At 52.5% G+C, this 18,247-nt stretch overlaps 9 protein-coding genes across 9 annotated transcripts; 5 read left to right on the forward strand and 4 right to left on the reverse strand.

Moving 5' to 3' along the window:
* Positions 1–253: 253 nt before the first annotated feature.
* Positions 254–1,279, forward strand: LTS14_003932 (uncharacterized protein; the record flags this gene model as incomplete). Its single annotated transcript, XM_064836634.1, has 1 exon — positions 254–1,279. One exon carries the CDS (start codon positions 254–256, stop codon positions 1,277–1,279), a length of 1,026 nt encoding a protein of 341 aa, XP_064696025.1.
* An 864-nt stretch (positions 1,280–2,143) lies between these two features.
* On the reverse strand, positions 2,144–3,292 carry LTS14_003933 (uncharacterized protein; the record flags this gene model as incomplete). The annotated part of the gene is made up of 1 exon (XM_064836635.1): positions 2,144–3,292. One exon carries the CDS (start codon positions 3,290–3,292, stop codon positions 2,144–2,146), a length of 1,149 nt encoding a protein of 382 aa, XP_064696026.1.
* Positions 3,293–4,113: 821 nt separating this feature from the next.
* LTS14_003934 (uncharacterized protein) lies at positions 4,114–5,373 on the forward strand (the record flags this gene model as incomplete). Its single annotated transcript, XM_064836636.1, has 2 exons — positions 4,114–4,312; positions 4,379–5,373. 2 exons carry the CDS (start codon positions 4,114–4,116, stop codon positions 5,371–5,373), a joined length of 1,194 nt encoding a protein of 397 aa, XP_064696027.1.
* Positions 5,374–8,115: 2,742 nt separating this feature from the next.
* LTS14_003935 (uncharacterized protein) lies at positions 8,116–8,942 on the forward strand (the record flags this gene model as incomplete). The annotated part of the gene is made up of 2 exons (XM_064836637.1): positions 8,116–8,441; positions 8,498–8,942. The coding sequence occupies 2 exons, from the start codon at positions 8,116–8,118 to the stop codon at positions 8,940–8,942; spliced, it is 771 nt and encodes a 256-aa protein (XP_064696028.1).
* Positions 8,943–9,575: 633 nt separating this feature from the next.
* On the reverse strand, positions 9,576–9,899 carry LTS14_003936 (uncharacterized protein; the record flags this gene model as incomplete). Its single annotated transcript, XM_064836638.1, has 1 exon — positions 9,576–9,899. One exon carries the CDS (start codon positions 9,897–9,899, stop codon positions 9,576–9,578), a length of 324 nt encoding a protein of 107 aa, XP_064696029.1.
* A 421-nt stretch (positions 9,900–10,320) lies between these two features.
* Positions 10,321–11,904, reverse strand: BNA4_2 (kynurenine 3-monooxygenase, mitochondrial precursor; the record flags this gene model as incomplete). The annotated part of the gene is made up of 1 exon (XM_064836639.1): positions 10,321–11,904. One exon carries the CDS (start codon positions 11,902–11,904, stop codon positions 10,321–10,323), a length of 1,584 nt encoding a protein of 527 aa, XP_064696030.1.
* A 337-nt stretch (positions 11,905–12,241) lies between these two features.
* Positions 12,242–13,741, forward strand: fma1 (Methionine aminopeptidase 1; the record flags this gene model as incomplete). Its single annotated transcript, XM_064836640.1, has 5 exons — positions 12,242–12,249; positions 12,301–12,451; positions 12,546–12,776; positions 12,841–13,014; positions 13,067–13,741. The coding sequence occupies 5 exons, from the start codon at positions 12,242–12,244 to the stop codon at positions 13,739–13,741; spliced, it is 1,239 nt and encodes a 412-aa protein (XP_064696031.1).
* Positions 13,742–14,198: 457 nt separating this feature from the next.
* Positions 14,199–14,825, forward strand: ERV14 (COPII-coated vesicle protein; the record flags this gene model as incomplete). Its single annotated transcript, XM_064836641.1, has 3 exons — positions 14,199–14,215; positions 14,321–14,560; positions 14,666–14,825. 3 exons carry the CDS (start codon positions 14,199–14,201, stop codon positions 14,823–14,825), a joined length of 417 nt encoding a protein of 138 aa, XP_064696032.1.
* A 699-nt stretch (positions 14,826–15,524) lies between these two features.
* Positions 15,525–17,292, reverse strand: NMT1 (glycylpeptide N-tetradecanoyltransferase; the record flags this gene model as incomplete). The annotated part of the gene is made up of 2 exons (XM_064836642.1): positions 15,525–15,896; positions 15,958–17,292. 2 exons carry the CDS (start codon positions 17,290–17,292, stop codon positions 15,525–15,527), a joined length of 1,707 nt encoding a protein of 568 aa, XP_064696033.1.
* Positions 17,293–18,247: the final 955 nt, after the last annotated feature.

An 18,247-nucleotide genomic window follows, 5' to 3' on the forward strand; every position in this document is an offset into this window, starting at 1 on the left:
GGCTTAGCGAGGCGTCTGGTCATTTGGCATATTCGATTATTATTGTATAGCTTTTAATTAATCGTGAAAATAATTTTAGCTGATCGCATTCTTCAAGTTTTCTCTCGACCTCGGTTGCTGGTCGACTTCACCCGCTACCTTCCACAACCAACTCGGCAAGATATATAGGTTATGAAAACGACCACAATTCTTATGTAGGCATAACATTCTACGGAGAAATAGCTGATCTCTCACAGTTCATCGTCTCTTCATCATGAAAGCCTTTCTCATCCAAGAGTTCGTCTCCAACCCTTCCACCATCAAACCCTCAAACGTGCCCACCCCCGCCCCCAACCCAGATCAATATATCATACGCATAATCCACTGCAGCCCACAGCACGCAGACATCCTCCATGCCCAAGGCAAACATCAAAACAATAACCGCAAGAAAGGATGGTGTTTCCCACCTTTCATCCTTGGATATGACTTTGCAGGTGTCGTACAGACGACGCCTTCCAATGGCTCGAGCAGTAGGCTAAAGAAAGGTGATAGAGTCTTTGGTGCAGCTATTGGAGCCTTTGCCGAGTGTATCTGCGTTAGCGAGAGCGCGATAAGGAGGATACCGGATCGACTGAGCAATGAGACGGCTTGTGCGATGTCCGGACAGGCTGTGAGTTATGCTGCTGTGGTGAATATCGCTAAGGTCCGGAAGGAGGATACGGTACTGGTTAGTGGGGCTAGTGGTGGGTTAGGAAGTGTCTGTTGTATGGTTGCCAAAGTTCTGGGGGCAAAGGTCATTGCACTTGCTGGTGATGAGACGAAGGCTGGGCATATGAGGAGGGATATGGGTGTGGATCATGTAGTCGTTGAGAACGATGGGTGGATCGAGCAGGTGCTGGATATCACTGGTGGACAAGGTGTGGATGTTGTGCTGGATAATACGGGTATGGTCAACGATGCTATTCGCTGCCTGGCGTACTTTGGTAGGATCGTGATCTTGGGCTTTGCGGCACGGAAGGGTGTTATGGAGGAGGTCAAGATGAATAAGCTTTTGCTCAAGTCGGCTACAGTGGTGGGCTATAGGTTTGGTGAGAGCGGAAGGAGGTATCCAGATGAATTACAGAAGATCTGGGATGGCTATCTGGGGTTGCTGGAGAGTGGGAAGCTCAAGCCGATGCTTTTCCGCAAGTATGAAGGTCTGGATGATATGGGTAGGGCATTGGGAGATCTCGCGGAGAGGAGAGTGTACGGTAAAATCGTAGTGAAGGTGGCGGACGTTGAGACGAGCTCGAAGCTGTGAGCACGCGAGAGTGATGTCTCCCTGGGAGAGTGCGCCATAAGCCAAGCAGCCAAGGGAGGCAAGGGCGCTCAATGGCTGTTCTTTGGTTCCAGCCCATCGGGCGACGACAGTCGGCTACTACCCCGGACACCCACACGAGGCTCACGAGATACTCGGCAGGAAATCCTACCGGCAGTGTTGCAGACCATCATGCAGTCCAGTAATCTCATGTCATGGCTGAACCTCAACAAGTCTACCTAGCGACAAGCGCTGGAAGGGGTCAGCCAGGCCAGATAGGTGTTTCTTGCGAAGCACATCAACAGTCGTGGAACTCTTCTGTCCCGACAGCCGTCGTCAAGCCGTAATAAATCACTATGGCAATGGCGACGGTGTTGGACGATATACATGAGCTAAATGAAGCCTCGTCTGCGCACACTATATAGAATCCGATCGGTACTTTAGATGTACATGCCAATGTATTCATGACATTGAATAGCCAATACACTTGAGCGCTCACATTGTGCAGCATGCCACCCTTAACCTCGTGCGTCGTCGACGTGGCTCATGTCCTCTCGTACACTATCTAGCCCACGGCCAAATTGTCTGGAGCTCGACAATCGGTGTGGGATGGAGACCTGTCATTTGCAGATGCTGGAGGTGATACAAGAGCTTGCGAAGGCCGTTGAGCATGTCTTTGACCACGGACCTGCATCTTCACCTCAGCCAGCTTTAGGATCCTAGTGATAGTTGTACAGGATTGGCTGTGGCTGTCTCCGATATCGTGGGCTTGCAAAAGTTTGGTCTTGAGACGCATGTCAGCGGTTCCCGTATTATGTCACCTGGCCGACATTGAATGGGAGGCAAACATGTTGTAATTCCCCGATATCATCGCCATGGTGCAGGCTGAAATGATCTATCGTTGCTCACAGGCAAGCTCGTGCCCTGCATCAACCTTTCCACAAGGGCTGGCAAAGCCTCCTCGAGTGGCTGCGAGCACCTCACGCCTTCTTTGCCCGAGCCATCTGACGGCAAAGAAGAGAAGAATTGCTCTTCGCCCCTAACACCACCAATGTTCAAAACACCAATCGGCATACCTTGCTCCTTGGCCCTCTTCACCAGCCTCCAAGCGGAGTACGTCGCTAACGACGATCCGAGGACCAGAATCCTGCTCGCCTCATCCACCGCCTCCTCGACAGCGACTTTGACAGGGTTGGGGATGGACTCGCCGAACATTATCACGGCCGGCTTGAGGATCCCAGCAGTAGAGGAAGGCAGCCAAGCACCGTCCGTATCCTGCTCGACTCTGGTCCCGTCTGGAGGACTGTTCAGGCACACAGGGCAAGCAGGGTAGCGAAAGGTACCGTACTCGACCCCAGGGACATCGACATCACCATCTGGATTGGTCTTCAGGCCTCTCCTTCGCCTCTCCTCCGGGTTCTCTGTGCTCAAGGCTCCGGACTCCAGCATCTCTGCCAGGAAAGCCGACCATGCAGGGTTGAGATCTGAAAGATCCTTCTGAAAGTTCTCACGACTATACTCGGTCCTGCAGCTCAAGCAGACAGTACTCCGTAGATATCCATGCAGTTCTAGAGTCCTAAGCGTGGGATGCGCCATTGGGTGGAAAGAGTCCACATTCTGTGTCACCACAGTCGAGATCCTGCCTAGATCTCCTAGCTGACCAACAGCATAATGTGCCTTGTTTGGTCGGCTCTTATGCAGATTTGTCCAGCCGAGATAACTCCTCGCCCAATACCGTTTCCTGGCCTCGTGATTCGCACAAAATTCGTGAAAGTAGATGGGTCGATATGTCTTGTTCAAAGTGTAAGTGCCATTGCTCCCGCGATAGTCCGCGAGGCCTGAGGCCACTGAGATTCCAGCGCCGGATAGTATCACCGTCTTGCCATTACTCTGTCTGTTGGTTGACGGTGCAGCTGTGAGGAAGTCAGATAGTGCTGTTAGGGCGCCCGAGAGAGTCGATGCCGATGCTGGTATGATTGTAGGACTGGGTAGAGGCGCGGTGTAGGGTATGCGCATTAACGGCATCAGAAAGCACTCCCATAATGAGGGTGGTGTTGCATACTGGACGAATATGTTCGACAGCCAAAGCGAAAGAAGGTTTCCGGATGTCGTCACTCTGCTGAATCAACGAGGTTAGACTCATCGCTAGCGAGTCGTACCTGCATTGGTTGGTTTCTGATCGCTCGTTCTGAACACGCATGTTCCCGATAACACGAGCGATACGGCCTGATATGACTTCTGCTATCATAGCTTGTGCTATACAGCGCTTCATTGGGAAAGCGACTATACCTCTTGACGCTGACTGAGGCGCGCCACTTGCGTCCCGTCGCCTCTTCCCAACCACCAGATTCGTGGTGCGCTGGCATTGCTCTTGTATGTCTGCAATATCAGCACCAACAATAGTACACTATCTCGCGGCATGCATACTTTGCAGCCACCAGCATATTCCGAGATTATCATCTTCCCTCTTTGTAGACTGTCAGTTAATAATGTTCCGGATACGTTCCTTCCGCCGGGTGCGAAACGGCCGGCACATCATCTTGCTGACAGGGGGCTTGGAGGAGCGTGAAACATCATCTCGAGTTTAAGCAAGTCGCAAGCCAAAGGATGCTCTCACAACCGGGTATACCTGGTGCTATACTATGCACGAGACACTTGACAGGCTTCACCCGTAAGCACGAAGTCTGAGGTCGTGCATGGTCGTGGCGTGGCGTGGTGTCAGAAGTGATATAGCTGGAGGCGTCCGCGAGGTGAGTGGATTCGGCTCGATCTTTCTTTCCATTCCCATTCCCATTGCAGTTCTACTCTACTTACCTCTTTCACCTGTCTCGACTGTCATGGCTTCTTGTACATCAGTACGGCGAAGGCCACTCGCCAACGCGAATATACGTATTGATGTGCTGTCCGTGGTGTTTGAGACCTCATCGCGCGTTGCAACTGATTCACCATGTGACTCTCTTTCGCCGTTGAATCCGGACTTTAGCGATAACGATCGAAACGACAAGAAGCCATATCGCAAGCAAGATACATCCAAACGTGAGTAGCAATTGCCACAAGTCTGACAACGTAGTACTGGGTAGCATCAGCTGACATGTGCTACAGCAGATGCAGGTTCGCATGCAGTACACGTACAAACAAAGCAGGAACCTCACTTCACCTCCCCCCCTGCACAAGAGTCAAATATCAATGCAGAAGCCACGCCCTCACAGTCAACAACACAAGCATGCTCGCCACGTTCCCCAAGCCTGTGCCTATCGCGAGACAACCGGCCCGCCGGCCTGAGACTGAAGAACTCCAACGGCCTTACTACCATCACCTCCACTAACTTACGACAACGGATCTTCGACGGTCAGAACGACGTCTGCGACTCACGATCACAAGAAGCACGTCCCAAGCACAAGTCGTCAGGACGAAGACCAAAGACTCCGGCTCCGCCACCTCCTCAGATGGGGAACAAGCCCAGTAGCCTCAATGGCTCTCCGACGCCCGCAGCCGACGATGCGTCTCTCAGTAGTGTCGTTCATAATCCGGCGCGAGTGTGGCGCAAGAGCTCGACCAATCTCTTCAAGCGGTTCGATTCGAAATCTCCTTTACCACGGCCATTGACTGCGACATCCATCATTGTGACAGCTTCTGGTGGCGCCGAAAGTCCAGAGAGTCCAGTCGATCCCTTCATCGACCCAGCACACGCCGCTCGCGACTCGATAATTATGCTGCCATCAGCATCAGAGACTACCATGACAGATGAGCTCGCGAGCCGACCACTAAGCGCGTCAACTACCGTCAAGGAGGCACGCGGTTGCAAGAGCTATACCGACTTTGGTGTCATGACTGTTAGTGAAGCTGAGAAGCGTCCAGCATCTGTACTTCTGAACCCGAGGTCAACATTATCGCCTACTTTGCCGACGCCTTCACCGCTGCCGGAGGATAGTCCGCATAAATATGGGCTGAAGGATCATATGGACACGCCGGAGAAGATGCTCGAGCCGCCGGAGGACCTTAATGTGCAGAAGGCGAGACGGCGAAGTAGTGGACTCGAGATCTTCAACGTGAATCGACATGACTTACTACCTACTTACGTTCACATAACTGACTGAGCATCACAGGAAGCCAAATCCCTCCAATCAGCATCATCCTTCCTCAACGGCCTCTCGACCTCACGTCGCAGAGCGGAAAGCCAGAACAGAACGACGGATACCTGGACAACAGGCCTGTCAACCACCAACAGCGGGCTTACTTCTCGCCCTCATTCCCGCCTTGCACCCTCACGGCCACAATCTACCCGCCGGCCCTCGGCAGCACACTTGTCAGCAACAAGCATGACAGACATGCACGGCCGTCGGCAAGGTAAGATCTTCAAATCTTCGGGCGTAGCTTACAGTCGACCAATCGGCGTGGTACAGATGAAGTGTCTACATGGCCATTCGAAGCTGCATGCTTCGCGGAACAAGCACGCGCCTGTCGAGTGTGCTGTTTGCCATCTCGATGATCAGGGAGAGCATTTTGTCTGCGCTTGGTGTGCGTTGAGGATGTGTCGGTATTGTAAGCAGGATTTTGGAGAGAGGGGTTTGCAGGCATTGAGGGAGAGGGTGAGGAAGGCGGAGATGGCTGTTAGTCCGTCGAGTTCGGTGGAGAATTGTAGCGGGGTTGTTATAGGTGGAGGGGGTGGGAGAGGCAGGATGTACTCTTGATTGAGAGGAAGTTTCAGCTTTGTTGCTGCAAGAGGCAACGGAAAGCATATATACAGGAACATCTCCGAGATGCGAGGTGTGCGATACCAGGTGGTGGAAGAGACGTCGTCGAGGGCTAGGCGATGAGCGGCGTCCTGGTGGCGCCTTCTTTCCTTTGGAAAGGGGTGGAGTGAGCAAGTAATGTTAGACGAGCATTTGAGATGATCTGTGTATAATGTAGATACGAGCAGAACGGTATGAGCGTCATGGACCGAGCCATGGTGTCTTCGGCTGGTATCCAGTATGAATTTGTCAGTTCTCGTCTCGCATGCCGTTATCATACCTTATAGCCACGGAGTACGGCATGCGGAGCGAGGTGTTAGCTACCTTCATGGGTCACGAATGTCGCCAATTCGCTCGTCGGGTGGTGATTTGGGTGACGCAGAGCAATAACGCGATCGCTTCCCGCCATATGAGTATGCCAGAGAGGTTGAAGCCGTGAAGCTCTATGCTCAGGACTGTATCCCAAACGACCAAGGGGCCTTTCTCGATGGCGAGGATGTCAGGTCATGATGTTGCTCGGATGCCCTTTGGTTCGAGTACGTTGTCGATGAGCAAGGCGGCATACGTGCCACAACGTCGTCATCATCATCATCATCAGTCAGTTCCTTGCGCAAGGCGCCGAGCTACTTGAGGCGACATTGGCGAGCTTGACTCTCGTGAGAACATCGATCCGGCATTGCTCGGTACCTGGTGGAGTGATGGACAAAAGACCTGCACCCATCACTGTGCATACACTCTGCATGCCGTACAAACTACATCTTCTTCAGGTGTTGAGTCGCCGTTTGTCGACCGCGACCTCGGGCGATCTTCGCTCCTCGCAAACGGTGTCAGCCAGCCCAGGCGAGTCAGTCATATAACAAGCACGGCGATCCCGCACATTCACGAGGTTGGCGAGAAACCCCAATCCTTATCAACCACACTTCGACAGGCCAACAGAACACGCCATCACTCTATCGTGGAGATGAGGAGAGCGGGCGAGGCGCAAACGGGCGTGCAAGGTCTGAAACGGGCGATGTGCCCCCTAGCGCTAGGAGTCACCAAGTAGATTAAACTCCGCGGTACCTTGCATCCTAGCCGAACGTCTGGGCCCAATCAGCACTGGGATCTACTCTGTGGCTTTCACACGCAAAAGCTGAATGGGGCTCGCTTCGACCAGGATAAGCGAGACTCTTCTCATGAGTGTCACGCTTGACCACATCTGTGATTTGATGCTGTTGTTTGGCGCCAGATGAGGACGAAGTCTGGTTGAGGACGTTCTACTGTTTGCTGGGCTTGTCGCCGGGTACCGCCGATTAGGCGGCGCCTCTGCGTTGTTGGTGCCACTGCCACGCGAGCCTCCGCCGCCAATTGATTAACGGTTCCTGCAAGCGATGTGTTGCAAGCGACGAAGTTCTGTCAAGGTCTCGTGTAACGATGCCTGCAGACCTCGGTTACACGATGGTGAGGTTTCGTCGTACAAGCCTACCACGGTACGATCAGCAGTGATTGTGTCTGTGGCTCGCTGGACTCGAGTCTTCTGATGGCGAGCCAGAACATCCCGATACAGCGAAAGATAGTGGATAGACCGATGCCAAGCGCAGGGGAGCCAGGGACGCTCCTGCGGGCAACGGCAGATGGTGGTAAAGTTTAACGTCGCAGACCTCCTGCTGGCGTAAGCGCGTCCAAACCGTCGATTCCAGTTCTCTCATGCACCGCGCTCGGGGGACGGGCAGCGACCGGTCTTCCATTCTCTGATTGTCTCACATCAGATCACTTCAACCGTTGGTTGGTGGCATTGACATTCGTTTAGCCTTCCTGTCGTTCCTTTTCGATCCGTTCGCTCAGCTGTCATTATTGTTCGTCGTCGTCGTCTTACGCCTTCAGCTCCGAATATTACACCACATGTCTATACGCACAAGTATATCCTCGCCAATGGATGAACGCGAGGTACGTACGAGTCAACGGCCCCGACGCACAAGGCAGTCTTGAGCGCCCCGAAGCGGTGGTCGTGCGTTCCAGCAGTCTGGACAACGAGAAGGGCGAGGGAACACAATGGCTTGTGTGCACGTGGAACAGGAATGCAACATTCGACTTACACTATCGTCTTTCTAGCACGAGCCCCAGCGGATGTCCGCACTATACCAATACCATAATGCACCGGAAGTCGCGCCAGCACATGGTCTTGAATACGACGATACTATCTATCCGACCTCAGACAAATATCCAGTAGTACGAGAAGCGCCGTCGTACGATCCGAGCAACTACAAGGGCAAACATGCCTTCGTCAACGACAACAAGCCCCCACGGATTATCTTTGGTATGAAAGTGAGGACGTTCTTGCTGGTGGCATTGGTAATGGTCTTGATCATCGTTGGTGCGGCCGTGGGTGGTGCTGTGGGCGGCAAAAGTATGCGAGAGAGCCAGACTCAGGATGGAACAATACCTTATGCCGGGTATGTCTCTCTCGTGCGCGCACGTCTATCTTCCCTGGTGAGCTAATAGACAATAGACTATCGAATACAACATCCACAGCCGCGAGCGCAACATCGCCAGCTCAAGCGACCTTTGCAGCACCAACACCCACATTCTCTCCTCTAGCAACTTGCGCAGACAATACGACATATACCTCGACATACTCAAAAGGCGCTTCTGGTTCTCTACCTGCCAACGCCGGCCTGAACTTCACCGTCTACTGCAATCTCACCAACCCTCTCCTCAAACCGACCTCGCAGACTTTGGCAGTCGCATACACGTACAGCCTGAGTGATTGCGTGGAAGTGTGCGCAGGGTACAACTACTACGCCAACAGCGGGAACTGCACGGTAGCAGCTTACCAACCTACTGGCAACAGACCAAGCAATTGTTGGATTGGATACACGACTGGAGGACTACAAGTCAGTTCATTGAAGGAAAGTGACGGGATGGATATCGCGGTCTTGGATGCCACGTCATGAAGCGTGGGTAGCATGATGGATATGAACGACAGCATCTTATTTATTATTTTTATGAAAGCGTAGCGGGCATGGTGTTCTGGCGATCTGGTGTACCCTGGTAACGCAATAATCAAGATGATTGGTTTGGGACTGTGGGATGTATAGGTATCTGATTGGCAGTGCGGGAGGAGATGATGTTGGATGCCAGTACTGAATCATACGTGGAACTGTATGGTATCAGGAAAATGTAAAGAAGAATCTATACCCAGGACAGCTATTTGGGCAACGACTCCTAATGTTGCAGACCACAGGCGTACCTTTTAGGACCCAATCGGCTGACTGTATCTTGCAGTAATGCCTCACAGCATCGAGTGGCTTTGGTCGTTGGGAAGTCTAAGTGATGCGTGGACAATTTGTACCCAGCAGCCGCCATGAGGGCGGAAGGCTCTAAGGCGCTCTGGAGAGACCGCAGCCTGACATCGCCATCCCCATCTACTCCTGTCCATAAAACGGACGAGATATCCGGCTCAGCTCGCCGGAAGATATGGTGGTGGCAAAGCAGCGTACTCAAAAGCCTCCTCGTGATCCGTCATGTCTTCGTGATCAACAACACGGCTCCTAACCTCCTCAATCAGACGATGCCGGAGATCACCTTCAAGAAGCATAAGGTGGCGGCAGGACCCCTGGCTTATCACTCCCGTTCTTCTCCTTCAACGACGTGTGTTCCACCACACACTTGCTAAACTCCTCCACCTTCCCATCCAAGAGCGACCCAAGCATGCGCTCTATCTCCAGCTTCAACAGGACGAACGCTGCCTGTTTCGAATTCTGCGGCTCGGAACAAACAAGCGATAAGCGTATTCTCGTATCCTCGCTTGCTATGAGTGCCGCTCGTATCTTATTAGGATAATCGTTTGAGCGCGGGTATTGCAGAGTGAATGACAGCCCTTCGATATCTCGCTCGCCATTGCTGGACATGACCGTGCGCACGGCATCTACGATAAGGGGTGAGTAAGTGTTTGAAAGGCGGCGTGAAGGGTGTTGTTGATAACGATGAATGCATCACGATCCTTTTTGCTGTCAAAGACGCCCCATCCCTTCTTGGTCGTATATGAGTAGGAGTTATCCAGCCGTTCCGGATAGACCCGAGTCGACCAATCCACCCACGGAAGTACTCTGTCTAGTGATGCCACAGCTTTACTGGGTTTGTTGCCCATTCTTATCGTGTTCAAGGGTTGTGTTGACGGGATAGTGGTGGCTGAGGAGGACTTGAAGCAGGTTTCCTCTCATACCTTCGGGGACGCATTCCCGGGTGTGTGGCCAGAAGGTTTGGAACATTTGACATGAGCTTTGCTGACCACAAGCTCGACTCTTACTCGGTTGTCAAGCTCGCCTCTGCTTACCTTCGCGAGGACCCAAAGATCGGATCGCCGCCAGATATCCTCCCGATTCTCTCACCTAGTATACCAAGACCTGCGAAGTACTTCGTCGCCGTTTCTGTGGTGTGGCCTGCTTGTCTCCATCTCCACAACCACCACACTGCCCACGACATGGCTGGAATCAGAACGGTAGCCAGCATGCCGCCGAACAAGATCTTGCCTTGTCGTGCTACAGTGGAGATGACTTCCGAGTATCGTTGGTTACTGAAGGAGACACGACTATACTGCGTGGCGAAGCCCGTCGAGGGCAGCTTATCGTTTAGGAACTCCTCGATCTTCTTGCGCACCAGGTAGAGTGGTGATCGAACACCAGCATGCATTTCCCAGTAGTTCGCTAGTGCCAGATCATTGATCGCATGAGCGTCGGGCACTCTCTCCTTCGTATAGCTGTTGAGGGCTAGAGCTCTACCATCAGCTGTACTGTGCTGAGTGTCGAGGTGCTCGAACAGGACTCGGACATCCTCAAGACCGGCGTTCATGCCCTGGCCGTAAAAAGGCACCATGGCATGCGCCGCATCGCCGAGGATGACGCCAGACCCGCCAAAGTGATGCGGTGAGCACTTCACACTTATCAGAGGAAGGTGCGGGTTTTCGTTGAACTGCTTGTGAAGTTCCTTTCCGCCTATGAGGTCCGCGGCACCGGGGAAGTTGATATTGAAGTATTTTAGAACATCACTGGATGATTTCTCGAGGTTCGTGAAGTCAACGGATGGTGCGAACAATGTGCATGTGAACGTTTTGTCGATGCTCGGGATGGCGATGAACATCTTGTCTGCATTTGGCCAGATGTGCAGGTGGTTTGGGCTGGTGGCAAACCCGTCCTCGCCCGATGATGTCGACGACGAGGTGTCGCTTGCAGGCGGTATCGTGAACTCGCACCACAACGTATCGATATAGCTCTGCTGATAGTCCATTCGAGTGAACTTCATCATGTGGAAGCGTACACTACTGTGAGCACCATCACAGCCGAGAATGAGATCGAATACAGCTTCGATCTCCTTTGCTCGATCGTCGGACTGGACTTGGTGGGTTTGAGCACCATCGGCTGTCTGTGGCTTTCTGCTTGCTTTCTGCTCAAACCATGCTTTTCGTTTTCGGAAATCAGTGCCAGTCAGCTTGTGATTGAAGTGCAGCTTCACATTCGGCAAGCCGTCCACAGCGTCCAGAAGAGTCTTGTTGAGATTCGCTCGATCGACGGCACGTAAGTAGCGACCATGAACGTCGTATTGTTGCGACTCCTCGGTCAGCTTCGCATGTTTGTCCTGTCCGTGGATCATACGGCCATACATTGGAACTGTCTCGGACAAGATAATGTTGAGAAGTCTATGGTCGCCAGTCTGGCGGAGAGCATTGATACCACGTTCTGACAGTGCCAGATTGATTGATTTCGTGAAGTTCAGCGGCGTTGTCGAGGCATCTCGCAGGTCTCCTCGAAGCTCATATACTTCCACCTCCCATCCTCGTTTGGCTCCGTATAATGCAGCGAGAGCGCCTACCGGTCCAGCTCCAACGACCAAGAGTCTTGGTTTCGATGTCTCAGCCATGATCGGGTGGGGAATATACTGCTCGAGTTTGGCAAGCCATGAGTCGGCGCAACAACATCCAACGTATGTATAGATGTGACTCGATTACCAAGATTTGATCGCGTCATCAATCAAATCCACGCAACCGAAGGGCCCGGCTGCAGCCGAACGGTAGCGGCACTTTATGCAGGTTGCCGAGAGCGAGACAGACTGTTGTCAGCAAGGCGCAAGTAGCACGAGACTTTGCTATTGTTTGCTATCACGGCTTTGTCAACGGTCATAGAACCAGAGCGGTGGACTACTCGATCACTCACCTAAAGTTGTGTTCGCTACAATAGTCTCCAGCGACACCTTCAGGATGGATCAGTATGTCATGCGACACTAACATATCAGCCTCTCACTAATCGCACAACACAGAGCACCAGCCAAAGAGGTGACAATCGAGAACAAGCGTTCCTGCTCCGGCGAAGACTGCGCCAACGATGCCGGCAACCTCCAATGCCCGACCTGCCAGAAGATAGGCAAAGAATCCTTCTTCTGCGGTCAAGACTGCTTCAAGAGGAACTGGGTGGGTCAGTGGCCTACCAGAACAGGAAGCCCATAACACGGCTGCCAAATCATAGAAACACAGAGTCAGCTAACGTAGTTATGGTGATGAGCAGAGCACACATAAGACCCTTCACAAAGCCCAAAACAGTATGCTCTCCAACCTCAACCTCACCCGCCCCAAAGTCATTTCTGAACCAGATGCAGATGGGCATTTCAACCCTTTCCCCTCTTACCCTTTTACTGGACCTTTGAGGCCGAATTATCCGCTGAGTCAGAGGAGGGAGGTGCCGGAGAGGATACGGAAGCCGGATTATGCTAGTCATGGCATCCCGAAGAGTGAGCAGGTGGGTTTTGCTGGAGCATGAGTTGTCATGTCTGTGAGGTAGCATGCTGATCGATCTTACACAGGCCTTTGTTGGAAGGAGAACGATCAAGGTACTTAATAAGGAGGAGCAGGAGGGTATGAGGAAGGTCTGTCGGTTGGCGAGAGAGGTGCTTGATATTGCGGCACGGGAAGCGAAGCCTGGAGTCACGACCGACCACATCGATAAGGTGGTACATGATGCTTGCACGGAGAGAGATGTATGTGCACATGTCACTCGACCTTTCACTGCGCCATACTAACATTCTGCAGTCCTACCCGTCACCACTCAACTACTGCCACTTCCCCAAATCCGTCTGCACATCACCAAACGAAGTCATCTGCCACGGCATCCCCGACCAACGCATCCTCCAAGACGGCGACATCCTCAACATAGACGTCACCCTCTACCACGGCGGCTTCCATGGCGACCTCAACGAAACCTACTACATCGGCGCCTCCGCCTCCCAAAACCCCGACAACGTCCGCGTAGTAGAAGCCGCCCGCGACTGCCTTTCCGAATCCATCAAACTCGTCAAACCTGGCGCACTCTTCCGTGACTATGGTAACACGATAGAAAAAGTCGCCAAGTCCCGCCAATGTGGTATAGTGAAAACTTACTGCGGGCACGGGATCAATCAACTCTTCCATTGTGCGCCGAACGTCCCGCATTATGCGAAGAACAAGGCGGTCGGGGAGGCGAAACCGGGCATGTGTTTTACGATCGAGCCGATGATTACGTTGGGGAGTTATAAGGATAAGACTTGGCCGGACGATTGGACGAGTGTTACGGTTGATGGGTCGAGGACGGCGCAGTTTGAGCATACGTTGCTTGTTACGGAGGATGGGGTGGAGATTTTGACGGCGAGGTTGGCGGATAGTCCGGGTGGGAAGGTGGAGATGCCTGGGGAGGTGGTGGCGAATGGGCAGGCTAATGGGACGAGCTGAGGCGGGGAGTGCAGTGTTTTATCACAGCTACGGCCTGTGTAGTTCTCAAACCCACGTCTCAACATGACCTCTCTTCTTAACTGCATATCATCGAGAAGCATATGAAATTTGTATACTGTCACGTGATTAATTCTGCCCCACTACCACTACGGCGGTCGGGACAATTCTGCAGGATATTGCCGCGTGCTGTTTGGCTGCTTGTGACGACAGATTGGCCTGGGAGCGAACAACTTGCCGCACAGCTGCCTCTGCCTCTGCCACTATCTTGTGCTTCCCTCAACCATTCTCCTCACCCTCTTACATGCACACGTGACAGTATCATCCGACGATCAGACGGAAGGAGAAGACCAGCGCGACCTCAAGATCAAGAAAAGGTGGGCGAGTTCTTGTCCCCAACAGAAAGAGGCGAGCGCGTTTGGGTTGGCAAAAACATATACAAGCGAACAATACCGCCAAGATGTCGTTGGAAGCATGGTAAGTGAACACCAACCACCGAAGTCCCTACCCACCCCCACAGCCCAATCATATCACCATATAGCACACCACACCGACTGACCACGAAACCCACAATGCACACAGGCTCTTCCTCCTCGGCGTCCTCCTCAACGCCGTCAACCTCTTCCTCCAAGTCTTCTTCACAATCATGTACTCGGACCTCGAATGCGACTACATCAATCCCATCGACCTCTGCAACCGCCTGAACATGTACATCGTCCCTGAAGCCGGCGTCCACGCCTTCATCTCCATCCTGTTCTTGATTAACGGGTATTGGTTGCCGTTCCTGTTGAATTTGCCGTTATTGGCTTGGAACGGGAAGAAGTATGTACCAGTCCACTTTCATAAAGCTGTGCCTAGAGCGGGATAGGGTTGTGGGTTACTCGCTTTTGAATAGAGAAATTGCTAATATGTATTTTACGTGTGCAGGATCTTCGAAAACCAGCACCTCCTCGACGCAACCGAGATCTTCCGCAAGCTGAACACGCACAAGAAGGAGAGTTTCATCAAGCTGGGGTTCCATCTCCTTATGTTCTTCTTCTATCTCTACAGCATGATTGTCGCTTTGATCCGGGACGAGAGCCGATAGGATCTTTACTCCTCACCGGGCGCTCCTGATTTCTTCATACGGTGATGAGAACAAGGTATCTGTGTCATACATATGGTTGGAAGCCGTGCGATGGGGCGGACTGATCTCTCGTTGAAATTACGCAATTGAGCGCAGGGCGTTAGTGAAGGGTGGGCTTCTGGATGATAGGCAGGACTATGTCCAAGGCGGTGAATGGCACGCGAGGCCCACGAGACAAGAAATTTCGTGGGAAATGAGAAATGGGGGTTATGGAAGATTTTGGCTTGATTGCATTGTACTTAAGGCGGAATCACGAATTTATGCGGGCTTTTGTTCTCGCAAGATACCCTGCAAATGAATTGTACGGCTGCCGGATAACTTTGCACTACTTCCCCTCGAAAACTTCGAGTATTTCACAGTGTTTTAGTCGTGCTATTGAGGTACCTTTGTGTGGCGTGAAAACACATGTGGTACCAGATCTGGAGACACTGTCCTCACAGATTCAAATCACTTGCTAAGCTATCCCAGCATATTCCGTTGACTTGCCGGAGCAGTGAAGCTCTGCCGGACATCCACACCTATCAGCCCATCCTCTGCTGCCGTCGTAGACCGACAGTCACGGCACGAAGGGCTGCTGCATTCTGTGCTGCGCACGACGGCCTGATATCCTGCCATGGCGTCAAATGTGCTCTTCACATCTCATGCTGTCCAAGGTAAGATTTACAACATAACAACCCCAACCCCACCCATCTTCCCCTCGTCAACAACAAACCTATCATTAACCCCACCCTGCACAACCGCCGTTCTCCAATTAAACAAATAGAAATGCAACTTCCCATCCCCAGGCTCAAACTTATTCTCGCCCAGAAATAACGGGTTATCCAGGATCGTGAGAGCATTGAAGACGTGGAAATTATCCTTTTTGGCCAGGATGAGGATATCGTGCATTAGGGTTTGGAGTCGAGTTTGGAGTTGTGATTGCAGGACTGCGGCTTTGGGTTTGGGTTGGCCGGGGGTGGCGAAGGCGGATTCCGAGGCGTAGTAGTAGAGGTAGGCGGCGCGGATGGTGGAGGCCTGTTTTAGGACGGTGGACTGGATTGCAATGTCAGCGACAAAACGGGGATGTAGGGGTGTGTGATTGATATGGACATACCTCGAGCACGTAGTATGACATGAAGTCCGTGATCTTGCCGTCCTGCTCCACGACAAATGCCCATACTACATCTTTACTCGCGTCCGAGCAGAGCCAGTGCTCCAGCTCTGCTTCGTCAAACGATTGCCGGATGGAAAAGCGTTCGAGATATCGTGCTAGGAGGTCCTTGACGGCAGGTAGATCGCTCTTCTTCATCGGCCGGAGACCCTTAGTCGTCGTTTGTGAGTCAAGTCGATACTTGTACTTCTGTCTGATCTCCGAGCCGCCTTGAGGCAAGTGGCTGAAACCGTTCTTGTAGAGATGCTGCCAGTCTAGACTGCGGTGGTAGTAGCGGGATGTGGTTACGGGTGTGGGGAGGAGAGTCCCGGCTGTGTAGAGGGCTTGGTAGATTCCGTTCAGATAACAGCGGCGGGTGACTTCTTTGATCAGGACGGGTGCTAGTCGCTCTGAGCGGAGTTTGTGGTGGATGGTTAGGAAGTTGATTTCGACGATCTTGATGGTGTTGGAGCGGACTTTAAGGGTGGCGGGTGTGCCGGCGATGAAGGCCACAAGCTTGCCTTTTTTGCCATCTTCGGTTGATGCGGTGCGGACACCAATATGCCAGTCCTTCTTCCATCCTGGTGGTTTCAAAGCCCATGCTAGGAATTTCTTGCTGTAGTCGAAGCGGAAATTGCCGTCCGTGTCCTCCACATAATGGTTGTAGAGGATCTCGTACAGCTCTTGCAGCTCGGCCTCGTCTTCAAGATCTACCAGACACCACTCGAAGCCACCGAGAAGTTGTTCGGGTTCTGGCTTGGCAGCTTTGCGACACACTTCGTCTGGCAGGATAGCACCTTCGGGTAAAGCTTCACCGCTAGATCCATTGGTGGTCTGAAGCAGATTCGGCTCCTTGAATTTGGGTACAGGCTGTGTGTTCCAGAACTTGTAGTCTTCTGGTGCCTTGCCTTCCTTCTTCGGCTGCGACAATGCCAATTGCTGTAATAATGCTGGGATGTCGTTGACAGCTACGGGCTTCTGCATTGTCCCGGTGCTTGCCGCTTTCGCATCTGAATCGCCTACTGCCTTCTTTTTCTTCTTCTTCTTCGACTTCTTCTTCTTTTTGGGCTTGGCAATACCATCTGCTCCGACTTCTGCACCTCCCTCTGCCGCCTGCTCATCATCCTCGTCTTCCTCCTCGCCATCCGCCTCTACCTCGTCATCTTCAGGAGCTCCGTTCCTAAGTGAGTCGGCCGCTTCTTTGGTGTTGGATGAATTGTCCAGTGCTTTGTCCGCAAGATCACTGGCCAGTTGAAGTTCCGAGGAGACTTGCGCCTTGCCTGCTACCTCGTCCGCCATGGTGGTGGTCGAGCTCGAGATGCACCGGATGGCGGTGGAGAAGCAAACTAGTCGAGAGACGTGCTAAGAGTATGGGAGGACCGCCAGTCGCCTTTTCTGCGGGCACCACACAACTATTCCGCAGGTCGTGGTCGTGTGCTTAGTTGCAAGACAGCACAAACATCAAATCACAAGTGTGCTAATTACAGCTTGCTGGCGAGATGCAGCATGATGTGGGGTAACCTTAAGATTTACCGAAGCCATGGACACGACCCCGCCAGGAATTGATTGAAACCCATCAATAAATGTGTCTGACGAAGCTTGATAACAAGCGGCTGGCATAACCGTCTCATTGGGTTCAACTACGGTGTGCGAGAAATGGTCAAACGTCAATCTATCACCCCGCAGAACGCTTCTGGCACGAAATACAAGCCTTTCAGCTTTCGTTGTGGTACAACAGCTTATACCGTACCATATCCTTAAGTCAAAACGCACCTAGGACTATCGTTCGCAGACAACACTGCCGTCCATATGATGGGCTCGCTAGCACAACGGAGTTCGATCGTGTTCCTAATGCTAACGCTCAGGGACGAGTACGGCGTGTGAAGATCTTATACCGGTTCGTGCAATACAGCAAACTGTCGAAGGGCCGCCCGGCAAGTCGTTTGAGCTACCTTGCGAGCGTCAAGTTACACTCCCCGATCAGCACGTGGGAGATGGTGCACGGAAGCTCACCTGCCATTGTGCATGATGAGAGTGCTAGACTAACGCAACCACTATAGCATTTCTCGAACTTAGATCAAAGCTCCTCAGCGCTGTCACTTATGCATAGTCCGTAGGCAGCTCTACGACCAAAATCACCGTCCGATTGATGAGCGAGCAAGTAGCATATCACTCCTTGAAGGTGCCAGAGAGATCCTGCGATTCTCACGCGGTGCTGCTGATAGTGCAATCATAGTACGCGATCTTTGACCGA

Source organism: Recurvomyces mirabilis (genome assembly GCF_035927965.1).
Source record: "Recurvomyces mirabilis strain CCFEE 5264 chromosome Unknown scaffold_8, whole genome shotgun sequence".
Lineage (NCBI taxonomy): Eukaryota > Fungi > Ascomycota > Dothideomycetes > Mycosphaerellales > Teratosphaeriaceae > Recurvomyces > Recurvomyces mirabilis.